Raw genomic sequence first — 16,576 nt, forward strand, 5'->3', positions numbered from 1 at the left:
TCGACTTTAGTGACTCAGCACGAGGTTTTTTGGATTTTATAGTTTGTTTAAAATTTTTTGTATACAATAAACGCTAGCACACCATAGAAAAATAAGTGAGTAATCTATGTTTAAAATTTTAAAACTTTAATCTCGGTTTGTTTTAAAGTCTGTGGATTTTCTATAAAAATCTGGTTTTATTTGCCACAAAATCCCCTTTTTCTATCAAATGCAATGAAACAATAAATATTAATGCTTAGCATGAAGTTTCCCCTTGGTATATGTACAAAATGGCCCATCTGTATTATTCATTTTCTCTGCTGTTTTGATACAATTGCAGTTTGAAAATTTCGTAATTTAATGGCTACAGAAGGGGTCATAAACCTTAACAAAACCAAAGTGAGAGCTGCTGAAAGTGAAGATGTCTGAGAATTTACATATCATAGAAGTATCATCAGTACATCAGGAGGGACATATGAATACATCCAACCAAGAAAAAGAAAAGCACAACAAGCCTTTGCTATCCTTAAACAGTCTGGAGGCGTAAAGCACTCAGAACAAACACAAAAATCAGGATCTACAACTCAAATGCAAAATCTATACTTCTCTATTGGTCAGAAACTTTGAGACTAATAGCGACGTCTACAAACAAACAACACAAGTTTCCATGAACAGGTGTTTAAGAAACATTATTGGAATCAAGTGGCAAAATACCATAAGTAACAAAGAATTATAGAAAAGCACAAGACAAAACCAATAGAAAGAACGATTACAACATGCATGCAGATGGAAATTGATTGGACACACGTTACGCAAAAACAACACAAAAGTAACTAGACAGGCGTTAGATTGGACTCCCCAGGGCAAAAGAGGGCGACCAAAAACCACCGAGCGCAGAGATCTAACATCTGATCTACAGAAAATTGGGAAAATCGTGGGGAGATGCAGAGAAATTAACTAGACAAGGACAGAAAGAGATGGAAAGCCACTGTGGACGCCCTTTGTTCTCCATGGGACGAAGTGGATTAAGTCAAGTAAAGCAAGTCATGTAATTTAATTTTAAAATTCTATCAATTAATAGTTTACATTCTATTTAAATAACATGGGATGTGTATTCTGTTTTATTCATCCAATTGAGTCATTTGTATATATGTCTCGGTTGCATCTTAATTCAACGTCTAGTAAATGAGCTAAGGTAAACTTTCCAACAAAAGAACAAGGTTCCGTGACTCAGTACTTATGGCACAATATGGCCTAAAATATAAACTTTATCATAAAACACCAAAATGGTCATGACTTGGTTCATAAGTGTATTTCAAAACCCTTAATGCTAAAAAAAATCAGTTCTTTTCAGTAGACTTGTTTTTGTACTGTTACGAATCACAGTTTATGACTTAAGGATGTTCGCCACTCTGTTAAAAAGTAACAAGCTTTTTAAAAGACTATTATGAATTGATAGTTTATTAATAAAGAAACTCAAAAAGTAGAAAAAAATGGAGGGTCCGTGTGCTCATTTTCGAGATATAAGCCATTGATAATTTGGCGGGAAATAATTCTCTCTAGATTTTTCATATCTTTAACATTGGCACCTTATTTGTTTCAAAAACTATGAAAAAATAACAAGAATTTTATAAAATTTTGAAATATGGCTTTTTAAACTTTATGTAATAAAATTATGAAAAGAAAAGTAGGGGTTAGTGGGCAAATTTTTTTACTGACAATACATGGATAAAACCAGAGGATTCCGAAAATCTGGCAAAAAATCTAAAAATGGAGGAGCAAACATCCTTAACTCAGTAAAGACCCGTCGAAATTGCATTTAATTGATGATTCAACAACACATACCGTTATCTTGATGAAATTTTGCGTTAAATAATCCAGAATTTTCTCAACATATTGCTGCAATTTACCCCAAGGAACCTACTTTAAATAAATCAAATTTAAACGGTAATAACTGTACTTTCCGAAATTTAGATATTTCAGATTTAAACTGGAAACTCCACACGATTTTTCGTTCCCTATTGTTAATTTTCCATTTTTAGATGATGATCGATGTTCCTTTGGCACCATCTTACGGTGTTTATCTTTCACAGCTCGTTCTCTATGTCAGTGTCTGTTGTGAAGTTTTCGATTTTAACGAACGTAATCTATGTATTACTGGTAAATCATTTTAAACCAGGGATATCGTTACCATAAATTACTTAAAAACTTTTACTAAATTTTTCAATAGATATAAAGATTTGGTTTTAAAGTTTGGTTGTACATGTAGAAAACTTATTTCAAGGCAAACGGGAAAGCACATCCTCATTTTTACGAAAATGTTGTTAACCGTGCCCGGAAATTTAGAAATGATCCTGGTAAACTTATCGCTTCTTTAAATAAACTTATTCTAAAAGGTAACCAATCAACACTGTAATAAGATCAATGAATATTGTTTTTATTGGTATAAATATTGATTTTGTTATCAGTAAATTAAAAGCAAACTAAATATTACTAGTATGTTATATACATATAGTCATATACACATTCATGGATCTACAATCTGTCGATACCGGTATCTTGGCATTGCACAAGGTCATGTTTTTCTCTGACTGTATAAATGACGTCTTTACACTAAATCCTTGGAAGTTGGATGTGTACGGATTGATAATTAAGTCTTAGATACAGGATTTTTTTATTAGTTTTAAGTGGCTTTGAACTAGCTGTCAGTTAACTGCAAGTACTCTCAGATCTGTTCCTAGTGGTTTTTTGTTGTTGTTGTTTGGATGTATAAGTAACCGGCCACGTCCATTTGTATTTTTGTCCATCTGAAGAGTTAAGCCTTTTTTAACTGATTTTTATAGTTCGTTCTTATGTTGTACTGTCCCAGGTTAGGGAGAGGGTTGGGATCCCGCTAACATGTTTAACCCCGCCACATTATGTATGTATGTATGTGCCTGTCCTGAGTCAGGAGCCTGTAATTCAGTGGTTGTCGTTTGTTTATGCGTTAAATATTTGTTTTTCGTTCATTTTATTTTACATAAATAAGGCCGTTAGTTTTCTTGTTTTAACTGTTTTACATTGTCATTTCGGGGCCTTTTATAGCTGACTATGCGGTATGGGCTTTGCGCATTGTTGAAGGCCATACGGTGACCTATAGTTGTTAAATCTGTGTCATTTTGGTCTCTTGTGGAGAGTTGTCTCATTGGCAATCATACCACATCTTCTTTTTTATATTTTCATAAAAGTACATAATATTCCTGAAATTAAGCCCATTTTGAACATTTGTCAAAATATGATGTTTCTGTGCAATTTTCAGATCTAAAAGCTTTAGGAAAACCTTGGCCGCCACGTGCCATCCCAAATATTTTGTAACCATACGATTGATCATTCCGCAATCTTGATATAGAATTCATCAACATATGGATCGTGGATGGCGGCCAAGGTTGATTTTATGCAAAACCTGAGACTACTATAACACAATGTGTTATAGTAGTCTCAGGCAAAACACAATTAAAATTATGGAAACGTTTACCATATTTCACGTTAAAATACAATAATGTTTATGAAAGGGGTCATAGTTACATGAATTTTAAAGGAGGTTGCCAATAAGTGTAGTATTATCACACATATTTCTACGATGTGAAATGTGTAGTATTTTGGTCTGATCATATAAAACATCACAATCTTAAGGTCACTGATTCTAGTCTATATCTTGAACATCATCCTTTGACAACATATACTCAATTGTAGCAGGTAGACGGAAACTGTATGTAAACAGAACGATAAAAAACTGAATACCAGCGATACAACATGATCAACAAGACTGAGAAGACTTTTGTTCTGATTATATTTTTGTCCATGCACGATGTTGGAGAGTGTCCCTGGTTAAAGATGCACATATCATCTTGGCGAGTGTCACAGCCGGGCTCTAGTTTTCTATTTCTATTTTTTTGGGGTCCGTAATTAAAGTTCTCTTGCTATTATACAAACCCCACCAAAGCCCTCATATATCACTACGACTGTATTTCAATGAGGCAGATTATTATATACAAGTTTTCTATTAGGTAAAGATGGATGGCTGGTTTGTATAGTGTGTGCGAATAACTGCTAATGATAAGCTCATCCTTCACAACATACGGTACCACAGATGCAAAATAAAACTATAATATAATGATAGAATACAATTTTTTAAAAGTAATAACAAATTACAGAGGGCGACATTCAAAAGAACAACTAACTCTGGGTTAGATTAGTTGGTGGAAGGATAATTTTGAAATTGAATAACCTGTCCTGGTACATAGGAGACGATGCATAACTTTGTCCGGCCAAGAAAGGACAAACTTAGAGATAAGAGGTTAATCGGCGGCAGATGAAAAAGAAGAAACAATGCAATCCGGTGCATTAGTTTTCAGTTCCCGGTGTCTCAAATGGCCATCCCCTAAGATAAGACATATGAATCTTTATTGATCTTTATTGATATTGTATAAATTTTGTGGACCCAATTGCACTGAAGAATTACTATGCCGAACGAAAATTACCAGTGCTTTCTAGTTTTTAGTTCCCGGTTAATATGATCAGAGACATATTGTATTGTGATCTATTATATTAGGTCTCTAATATGATCTACCCCAAGTTTAGTCAGAGAAAGTTTCTCTTTTAAAAGTGACAGAACTTGATAACCTGATGACGGTGGATACTTAGTAGTAGAAGTTATCTATTAAAGACTTAAGTGTTATAGCAGTCAAGGTCGTTAAAAACTTCCATTTGTGGATTAATCTTATAATAAGTCACGGTTTGCGGAGCATTAATGATCATTAATATTATATTCTTATGATGTTATACAAATCGACCCGTTACAAAAGAATTAGTTACTGTCCCCATTCGTTTCTTGTCCCTTTGCAACCTGCCCACTGAGTCTGAGATTTGAGTCGACAAACTTAAATCCAATTATATAATTATGGCTTGGGCAGAAATAAAGCCAGTTTCAGGTTAGGAATTCTAGTCAGAATTATGCAAACATTGTTTGCAAAAGCTATATATAAAAAATTATATATAGACGTCACGGTACCCAAATTGCACCGATCGAGTACCCAAATTATGTAAGCCAAAAAAAGTGTCCCATGAAACTGTGTCTTCTTGAACTCCTTCTTCTTCTTATGGGTATCCAATTATTCATCAGACTTTTGATGATTACTAACTGCTGCGCATGTGTAGGATAATAATAAATAAATATTTACAAAAGAATACCAGTGCCAAAGATAAACAAATACTAACATGACATGTGGTTAAAACTATTTACATAACTACTAGGTTTACTGTTCTATATTGTAGAGAACAGTAGGTGTCAACTGTTCTCTAAAAAACATTTAAGGTCAGAGAAAGTACTACCTTTGGAGGTAGTACATTCTTCCATTGTGTAATAGTAAACAGAAAAAATGAATATTTGTAACAGTCTTTAAATGTAAAAATTTGTAAGTAGGTGTCTGTAAGTTTGTGGATGAAATTGTCGGGTTCTATTGTCTGTTGGTATGAGTAAATCTGATGGTACGGCGACAATATGGTGAACAATTTTATAGAACATTATAAGTCTAGTCTTAAGTCTGCGTTGTTGTAAGGTAGGCCAATTTAAAGTATTGAGCATGTCTGTAACGCTACTGGTGTTGTGATAATGATTGCAGGCATACCTAGCTGCCCGACGTTGAACCATCTCAAGTTTATTGCATTGTTCAGCGGTATGAGGGTTCCAAACCGAACAAGCATATTCTAGTTTTGTTCGGACTAGTGCTAGGTATGCCTGAGACTTAATGTTAAAAATGTGATTGATGAGGGTGGTAAAGGGTTATTTTCGTGCAACGTGATCACCATTTTTTATTTCACGTTCAACGTGTTTTTAATTTTTTATTTGACGTTCAGTCATGCAAGACGGGTGCCTCGTTCAACGTGTTCTGGTTATTTAATTTTACGTGCATCGTGATTTTCAAAGTCTTATTTTGCATGCACAGTATTTTTCAAATAAAATTCAAACACTTGGCAGGGATCGTCAAGAAATACTTTTTTAAGCCGTAAACCAATTATATCATAAATGTGTATACTAAATCGGGAATATCAAGTAAATCAAAGAGTTAATATATACAAGCCGACAGTGACTCAGTCACAAAAGGTTCACATAAAAGTATTTATTTTTTCGTGCAACGTTCATTACAGAAACTAATTCACGTTCAACGTGAAATTATGTCTTATTTCACGTTTTTTTTGTGCAAACACCCCCTCTTTACCATACTCATTGATGTTTTTAGATTACTTGTTAGAAAGCCTAGACTTTTATTTGCATTGCCAATGATGTTGTTTGTATGCTGGGTTCATTTTAAGTCAGAATGCAGTGTTATACCAAGATACTTAGCGGAAGAGACAAATTCTAGGGTAATACTGTGAAGGATGTAGTCATGTGTAATTGTATTTTTCTTGTTTGAGGCAGTGAGAACTGTACATTTGTCTGGATGAAAAGCCTTTATTAATTTCACAGTTGATCTGTGAAATTTGGTTCACAGGACAGAATATCACATTTGTAAACTATAAAATAGTGTCTCCTTTAGTGAAAAATTGTCCCTTGTACTTGGACATAACTTCATGGATGTTTTATAAAAATATGTCACAAGGGACAATTTTTCATCTGTAGTGAAGCTAATTGCACCTATTCAACATAAACAGCTCTGAGAAATTCTTAAAAGTTTTCTTTGAGACTAAATAATTTGTTTTTGGATTATTTGACACTATACATGTCTTACAAAAGAGGTGAATATATTCAAATATACACTAATTATATAAAAAAAACATTCACAATTTATATCAACAGCTGAAGCTTTGAAGTTTCGCTGGAAAAGAAAAATGTACGAAAACGCTGCCATGCGACGTTCACAAAAAGTCATCTTACATGTCTTATAAAAATGAACAAAAAAAATATTTTATAAACATCCATTTAAAAAAAAAATGAATAGTGAGCTTGTACTAATGTCAAATTGTTCTAAATATTTGGAAAAATAAAACAAAAATCTTTTGTTCGATTTTTTGATGATGTGAATTAAAGCATGATGCAATTTGGGTACTCATTTGGGTACGAAATCATGGATAGTTTGGCGGTGGATTCAAACCCATTTTCAACGACTCAATATGGATTAAATATCAAATCGGTGTACCCATATAATAAAGAAGGATATGTCTACAAAATAAGCACAGAATGGACATTTTTTGTCTTGATCGTAAAAAACATAGGTGAAAAAAAACTGTAAAAATAGGTGCAATTTGGGTATCGTCACGTTAGTAAAGTTGTTTTTCCACTCTATCAAAATGGAGCAACTGTCACTGCATTTGAGGCCACTGCCAGCCAATGAAATGAAATAGATAATATGCAGCAGTTGTTATACCTCTCATATTTTTGGATTAGCTCGAAAGATACAATGAATGTAAATATTTTTTTATATCTGAATTTCAAACTTTCTGAAATCTGGTTATACTAAATTTTAAACTTTTCACTCAGTAAATCGTTATGTCATTGCACACAAAAAAAATAATATAATTCTGAATTATTAGATTTGCAGTTTTTATAGTAATTTTAATGTTCATTGGTATTTTCAGTAGTTTTATTGTAATTTGTGTAGTTCTGTGGTATATTTTGAGTGTTCTGTGGTTTTCTGTGGTGTCCTGTATTAAATTCATGTTCATCGATTTGAATTAAATTATATCTGATTTATAACCATGAACTACATTTATCCATATTATAAAAAGTCAAAAATAAACAAGTTACAGGGCATGGACTGGATGATGTGTAGCTTTGTTTTGGTGTATTGTAGTCATGACACCATCTAATTAATCGATATAAACATAAATATAGATATAAATGTTTGCAGTGGCAGATCCAAAAATGGGGTGGTGGAGAACGCTCTCTTGGGGATGATCAATGCTTTTAAATGAGGACATACAGTTGGACCCCCTCCCCCTCTATCTTGGATTGGAACCCCTTTTGAAAATGGATGGATCTGCCCCTGGTATGTACCCATAGGTAGTCTAGTGAATAGTTTACATGCATGAAATATCTGTCACTGGACACTAATAATCAATCAATTCATGACGAAATAGATCAAATTGCTTTAATTTCCCTTCACAAGGTTTCATGATTCACTCTATTTTTGGGTGCAATGTAATTGCATGGAAGATAAATAATAACAATTTTAGATGGCATTGTACTCTAATCAAGGTATAAAGAACCATATCTGTTTTTTTTTATTTTTAAAATGAAAGAAACTTTTAATCGTCAAAATCATTTTTAGATCCAAAGATGAAATAGTAGGATGTTTAAAAATAAATTTGAACACTAATTACAATCTATTTAGTTTAACATGAAAATATGATATATTCAACAGGGAAATGTACTTATTGTTGCTTGAAATCTATACTCTGTAGAATTCACAAATCTAGGTTACATGTCATGACGTCATGCTTTAGAGATTTTGGAAAAGTTCATCACCTGCATTTTCACTTTGGTGATTATTTTCATGTTTTATTTAGTTGAATTCATTTTTTTAGAAGTTTATTAGAAGTTTATTTTGTTGATCATGTTGACCAATTTGAATGGTCATTTTTATATTACAGACATGATATTTAGCTAATTTCCATTCTTGCAAATTGTCTTTAACCTTCTTATAAACGTTAATATCAATTTTATTTTATAGGTTCTTTAAAACTATCAGGTACAAAGTGTGGACCCTGTCATGTGAGAAAGAAAAATAACAAGTCACTATACTGGTGTATGTCCTGTGAAGAAGGTCTGTGTGCAGAATGTTACGACCATCACAGAGCAATAAAGTCATCTAGAAATCATTCAGTTGTTCCCCTTGAAAGCGTGAAGGCTCTTGAGCAATTCATTCCATCTTTCAAAACAGATTGTTCTATTCATGATAAGCCATTAGAACTTTATTGCCCATGCCATGAAGAACCTTGTTGTACCAAATGTGCTTCACTAAGCCACCCAAATTGCATAGGCATCACACTGTTCCATAGCTTTGTAAGTGATTTGGAGAGATCAGATAAGCTAACCTATCTTGATAATGACATTGCAACTCTATTGAAAAATATTGACTCGTTAATTGAAAATCGCCAAGTCAACTTGAAAGAAATTTCTGATCATGGTAAAACAAAATTTGACTTGTTTACAGTTCTGAAATTAGAATTGCAAGATCTCGAAATCAAACTGCAGTCTAAATGTCAAGGGTTGCATGTGACTGCATATGCAGAAATAGAAGCAGGTGTAGCAAAACTCAAGAAAAAGCGACAGATGATAATAGACTATAAAAATAATATATCACAGCTGAGACAAATTGGTGCAGATTCACAACTGTTTCATGGAACCAAACAAATAGAAAAATTCATAGAAGAAGAAGGGAAAGCTCTTAGTGAAATTATTAAAGAGCCATCTATGCAAGAGATGAAAATAAAAGCAAAAATGAGTGACAATTTAAAACAAATTGTGTCTGATTTAATAGATGTGACTATAGATAGAGACAATTCTAAGGTTATTATGAAGGATGTAGAAGGTAGTTTAACATGCCAAAGTGTAAAAGATAATGAAGCAGAAACATCAGTTGTCAAAAAAACAATGACTAAATTTGACAAATCAGCTTTTATGGATCATGCAAACATTTCTTGTTTAGTTGGATTTCCAGGGGGTGATATACTGGTTTCAGATTATGAGGGTCAACAACTGCATGCTCATATTTGATATCAGTGGGTCAGTAAAGAAAAAAAATACATTTTCTAAGTAAACCATTTGGATTAACCGTTGTTGATACAGATACATTTGCAGTTTCATTTCCAGCAAAAAGAAACATAAAACTTTACTCCCTGCATACATTCTCAGAATTAAATGAAATCCAGATAGGTGTAGGGTGCTGGGGTTTACAGTATGAAGATGATTTATTCATAGCTGCCATAAGAAGTGTTGAAATTTTGTTTCTTAATTTATCTGGAAATATTAAAAAAGCTACTCCAATGAAGCAAAAGAATCTTGTTTATGTTTCAAAAAGAAAAGGGAGACATTTTCGTACAGAGTTTGAAAACCATAGTGTTCATTGCTATAGTTCTACTAATGGGAGAAAACAGTGGCAATTTTCGCATCCGTCAGTACTCGGTCCACGTAACATGTGTTTTGATGCTGAAGGCAATTTATTGGTAGCATGTCAAGATTCCAACTGTGTAATTCTTATTTCTAGTGATGGGGAACATTTCAAAAGAGTTGTGGAAATGGATTGTGCGAAGTGTATCTACTTTGATGTCAAAAAGTCTCTTCTTTATGTTTGTAGTGTCAATGGAAAAGAAATGGCTTCATTCAATATTCCGAAATGCTTTTGTTCTTTTTAAGAACTATACATAGAAATGATACTGAAGGATTTAAAAAATGAAATGATTTGAATGATCTGTCACTACACCATAAAGACATCTATCATTTGACTAGTCATGATTGTTATCATTAAGATAAATTGTGTATTTTTATATTGAAAAATATCACAAGCTATATCTTGTGTCATATGTTTTTGTTTAAGACATGCAGTGTTTTGCTTTGTATATAGTGAAACATCACATGCCAAAAATATGTTAAGGTTTCAATAGGAGTTGTTTTTGGAACATATTTTAAAAGTGCCTTGTAGGCAATAAACTCATCATAGATACCAGGACAAAATTTAGTATATACGCCAGACGCGCGTTTCGTCTACAAATGACTCATCAGTGACCCTCGAATCCAAAAAAGTATTAACAAGGCCAAATAAATTACGAAGTTGAAGAGCATTGAGGACCAAAATTCCTAAAAGTTTTGCCAAATACAGCTAAGGTTATTTATGCCTGAGGTAGAAAAGCCTTAGTATTTCAAAATATTCAAAAAATTGTAAACAGTAAATTTATAAATATAACCATATCAATGACAATTCATGTCAGCACACCATGATACCCTCGGGGAAATAAATCTCCACCAGCAGTGGCATCGACCCAGTGGTTGTAAATAAACTCATCATAGATACCAGGACAAAATTTAGTATATACGCCAGACGCGCGTTTCGTCTACAAAAGACTCATCAGTGACGCTCTAATTGAAAAAAAGTTAAAAAGGCCAAATAAAACAAGAAGATGAAGAGCATTGAGGACCAAAATTCCTAAAAGTTTTGCCAAATAAAGCTAAGGTAATCTATGCCTGAGGTAGAAAAACCTTAGTATTTCAAATAATTCAAAAATTTGTAAACAGTAAATTTATAAATATAACCATATCAATGACAATTCATGTCAGCCAAAAAAAAAAGTACTGACTACTGGGCTTGTGATACCCTCGGGGAAATAAATCTCCACCAACAGTGGCATCCACCCAGTGGTTGTAAATAAACTCACCAATTTAACTTTTTTTGGTCAAGATTGTGAGTAAATTCTTGTTCAAAAAGTTTTATTAAACTGTTTACTCACGTAGTAGTATTAACCATATGTGGATTCTGAAAAACTCTAAAGAACTTCTGGATTATTTTAAATCTCGGTCTTTTTCTGAAATCAGTTCTATTAAAACTTTTGATTTTTCAACCTTGTAAACAACCATTCCCCATGTGAAATTGAAAAACCGTCTAAAAGAAATAATCCACAATGCTTTTCATCATAAAAATGGTAGCATAAGCTATAAATTTATCACTTTAAGATACCATAAGGCATATTTTGTTAATAAGGAACAAAAGGGTAAAACATACTACACAGAGGAACAAGTGATCAGTATGCTCGAGTTTCTTATTGACAACATGTTTGTTGAATTTGGAGGTAGACTTTTTCAACAAATTGTCGGCATTCCTATGGGAACGAGCTGTGCGCCTCTCCTTGCTGACCTCTTCTTATTTTCATATGAATCGGAGTTCCTTCAGACACTTGTCAAAAACAAGAAGATCAAAAAAGCCAGGTTATTTAATTTCACTTTCAGGTATATTGATGATGTTCTTTCCATTAACAATCCGAACTTTTCTGATTGGATTCCATTAATATACCCACCAGAACTAGAAATTAAAGAGACCACAGACACGGCTTCCTCCGCCTCATTTTTAGACTTATACCTCGAATTTGACATACACAGTCATCTCAGTACCAGAATCTATGACAAACGAGACGATTTTAATTTTGAAATTATCAATTTCCCCCACCTTAGTAGTAATATACCAACTTCACCTGCATATGGAATATACATTTCCCAACTTATTAGGTATTCAAGAGCTTGCAGCACCTATTCAGACTTTGTAAAACGTCACCAGTGTCTGAGCAGAAAGTTGATGAACCAGGGGTATGTCAAAGAACGTCTCGTCCTTTTTCTAAAAAAGTTCATCGGGAGATACCCAGAACTTGTTGATAAATATTCCGTATCAACTTCACAAATAATACAAGATGGTCTTGAAGTATAGATTTTGCGTACTGACGTTTGTTATCATCTTAATTACGTATTATAGAATTCTTTTATATGTCTTTTTTAGATATTCATTAGAAGTGACTCGGTGGTTATGTAACACCATATACGTTGAACGGCAAAATTATTTCATTGATTGGATTATACTTTTACTTAAGGATCTTGACATACTATGAATGAACTATTTTATTCAATAATACTACTTTTTCTGTTTAGTCTGTTTTTTATGATATACATTTGACGTGAAACTGTACTTATGTATCCCGTCATATTTTGAACCACACCATTATTTTATTTATTATTATTACTTTTACTGTTAAGTCTGGTTTTAGTTATATCTACTTTACGTGAGTCTGCATTTATGTATGCCGTCATACGACAAAATTATTTTTATGTCTACCTGTGCGAATTTCAAACGCGCAATTTTACACCAGTAATGAAAACCTTCTATCATTTATGGGTAGACTTTACATAGATAGATTCAGCCGTATTTGACGTGAAACTGTACTTATGTATCCCGTCATACTTTGAACCACACCATTATTTTATTTATTATTATTACTTTTACTGTTAAGTCTGTTTTTTGTTATATCTACTTTACGTGAGTCTGCATTTATGTATGCCGTCATACGACAAAATTATTTTTATGTCTACCTGTACGAATTTCAAACGCGCAATTTCACACCAGTGGAAAACCTTCTATCATTTATGAATAGACTTTACATAGATAAATTCAGCCGTATAAGAAAAGCAAAATGAGAATGCTAAATTGATGAATGCCTTTTTGTGCTTCTTTGTTACATTTGTTGTTTATGTAGTGATATTAAGATGATAACACAATATTGACTGTTGTACCCCTATTTTTGACATTTTTACTCTTTGAGTATGTTTGTTTTGTTCATACATCGTTGACAATGTAATGGAATTTGATGCGACTGTCATACAAGTGAGAGGTTTAGCTAGCTATAAAACCAGGTTCAATCCACCATTTTCTACATTAGAAAATGCCTGTACCAAGTCAGGAATATGACAGTTGTTATCCATTCGTTTGATGTTTTTGGACTTTTGATTATGCCTTTTGATTTTTGATTTTCCTTTTTGAATTTTCCTCGGAGTTCAGTATTTTTGTGTTTTTTACTTTTTATTTATTATGGATTTTAATGTCCGTCTGTCCGTCTGTTTTTCTGTCTGTCCTCCCGCCAGACCGTCAATCCTGTTTTTGTCATCGTAACTCCTCTCTACATGCTGTAACCACACTTCACTAAGAATGACATTTCGAAGATAGAAAGGACATGCTATGTACTATGTAGATGTGCACATCGAGAAGAAATCATGACTCAATTTTTGTCGAGTCTGCGTCTTTTGTCGCAGAAAGCTCGACAAAGGAGTAGTGATCTGGCGGCGTTAGCTAACTTTTTAAAAGCTGTATATTTTAGAAGGTGGACGACCTGCACGGATGCTTCATACTTTGTATATATGCCTTATTAATGTAACGAAGTTTCAGTGTGTGACATGACCCCATTTTCATGGTTCAGTGACTAATACTAACTTCTCTATTACAAGGTCCTCATGCCGGTCAGACAGTTTTCATTTGACCTCGAACTAATTCATGGATCAGGGAACAAGGTTAATTTTGGTGTTCAAGTCCATATCTCAGATGCTATAAGCAATAAATTTAGTATGTTTTGTGTATGGAAGGATTGTAGGGTGTACATGTCCAACTGGCAGATGTCATCTAACCTTGACCTCGTTTTCATGGTTTAGTGGTTATAGTTAAGTTTTTGTGTTTTGGTCTTTTTTCTTAAACTATATGCATTAGTTCTACTATATTTGGTGTATGCTAATATTTTATGATGTACATGTCAGTCTCGTACATTTAAATTGAACTTGCCTCATTTTCACGGTTCAGTGGTCAAAGTTAAGTTTTTTGTGTTTTGGTCTATTTGTCGTAAACTTTAAACTATAGGTCAACTTTATGTGTTGTATGGAAGGATTGTAAGCTTTACATGTATGGTTCATCTGACCTAGTTTTCTTGGTTAAGACTGTTTCTTAGAAACTATGAGCAACATGTCAACCATATTGAGTGTTCAATGATTGTAAGGTGAACACGTATTTCTCGTTTGGTTTATTTGAACTTGGCGTCATTTTCTTCGATCATGTTACATGTAAATTTATGTGATAGTTGTAGGAAAGCTTTATATTTAAGATTATCAACATAATAGCAATAGTTAGTAAAGAAAGCTAGACATTTCAGCGTGTGCAGCAGCACTCTTGTTTTTCTAGGAGTTGCACCGCTTTGCACTTATTTGCCTCAATATACTACTGCAAAATTTATCATCACAACTCCTCTGAAACCACGCAATAGAATTTCATATCGACATTAGACATTAAACATAAGACATTTTATTTCACACATGGGGTATGTTAGTAGACTTTTTTTTTTAACAAACAATAAAATTGTGAACATACTTACAGTAGAACAACATGGTCAACAGAGGTACAATACTCTATAAAAAGAGGTGTGGTATGATTGCCAATGAGACAAGTATAGATAATATACTGATATTTGACAGGAAGTACAAATTATATAGTAACATTAATAAGCACATTTTTTAAAAGGTTTTGATATCACTTTTGCAAAATTTTGCTATTCCAGTAAGTGTAAATATCAATTCTTTTAAATTTTAAAACATTTGGGTACGTTAATTATTATATATATTTAAAGATACAAAATTATCTCTTATATTGTTGAAAAAGGTAGATTTGATTCATCATCAAGTTCATAAGCATTACAAACATTACAATGTCTTTCAGTTTTATCAATATTAAACATTTGCCTGTTTCAATGGGCAATTTATAAATATGGCAACGTAATTTACATAGATACATTCTTAGATCAGATGGTAACACCGATTAATATTTCTCAAAACAAATAAGATTAATGATTTGTATATTCTGTAATTAAGACATTTTGCAGTTATTATTACTCCAGTTTAACATAAATTTGTCACTCAAACAATTATTAACTCAATATTCTTACTAATATCAATTATTAACAATTATTTGATCATGCCACATCAAATTAAATCCACATTCATATAAAGTATTTTTAATTTCTAACAACCATTTAGAGTGGTAGATGCCCCCTTTACTATAAAGCTAATGCTATATAGCATACAGTGTTTATGAAATTTTTGACAGGAAATCATAAATCATTTTTTGGATAGGTGTTACGCCCCTTTGAATTATTTGCCTCAATATACTACTGCAACAGTTTGTCAAGTCCTGAAACACCACACCAGAATTTCATCAGACTTTGTAGTTAATAACTTCAATAAGGACATACTATTTTAGATGTACTTATCGACAGGTTCCTCTTATTTTATTTGTTCAGTGACAATTTGGGGGCGTGGTGTATAAGTTTGTAACCCAGATTTGATTTCTCACTCGATTTATGACTTCTGAACAGCAGTATACTACTATTGTGATTGTTAAACAACACATTGTTTAAATAAGGTCTAAGTTCATGCAGATAGTCATTGTTATATTATAGATTAGTTCGTTTCCGTGTGTGTTACATTTTAGTATTGTGTTTCTGTTGTATCGTAGTTCTCCTCTTATATTTGATGTGTTACCCTCAGTTTTAGTTTGTAACCCGAATTTAATTTTTTCAATCAATTAATGAATTGCGAACAGTTATACCTCTGTTGTCTTTATATCAGAACTTATCTGGATTGGAATATAGCGATAACGTGTATTCACATGCCAAAATCCGGTCATGCTTAATAAATCTCCTGTTGAGACTATATGTTAGTTCATAGTATACACTAACTAACAAATATACCTATAGCCATTTTTTCACAAGGATCATCAGGGATTGGTATAATCTACAACATCAATAACCATCGGCTAACTCAGTTGAAGGACAAAGAGCTGCCTTGAAGGCATGATTCTGTAATGAAATCTAATGTCGCAATAACGTTTCATGATGCAATCAAGCTTATGCTTTTTTCTTATTATAACACTCAATGAAGTGTGATGGAGGAATTATCTCTTCATGCAAGAAGTCATGGATAACAGGCTACAACCATAATATAAAAAGACGTGTATGGTACGAATGGTAATTTGAGAAACCTAATGACAAG

The 16,576-nt window shown here is 32.9% G+C and overlaps 1 protein-coding gene across 1 annotated transcript; it reads left to right on the forward strand.

Annotated features, from left to right (window-relative positions):
- Positions 1 to 4,851: 4,851 nt before the first annotated feature.
- On the forward strand, positions 4,852 to 10,220 carry LOC143066643 (uncharacterized). The gene is made up of 2 exons (XM_076239500.1): positions 4,852 to 4,949; positions 8,688 to 10,220. The coding sequence occupies exons 1-2, from the start codon at positions 4,919 to 4,921 to the stop codon at positions 9,731 to 9,733; spliced, it is 1,077 nt and encodes a 358-aa protein (XP_076095615.1). The 5' UTR covers positions 4,852 to 4,918; the 3' UTR covers positions 9,734 to 10,220.
- Positions 10,221 to 16,576: the final 6,356 nt, after the last annotated feature.

The sequence above is a fragment of the Mytilus galloprovincialis genome, chromosome 3 (genome assembly GCF_965363235.1).
Source record: "Mytilus galloprovincialis chromosome 3, xbMytGall1.hap1.1, whole genome shotgun sequence".
NCBI classification, from domain to species: Eukaryota; Metazoa; Mollusca; class Bivalvia; order Mytilida; family Mytilidae; genus Mytilus; species Mytilus galloprovincialis.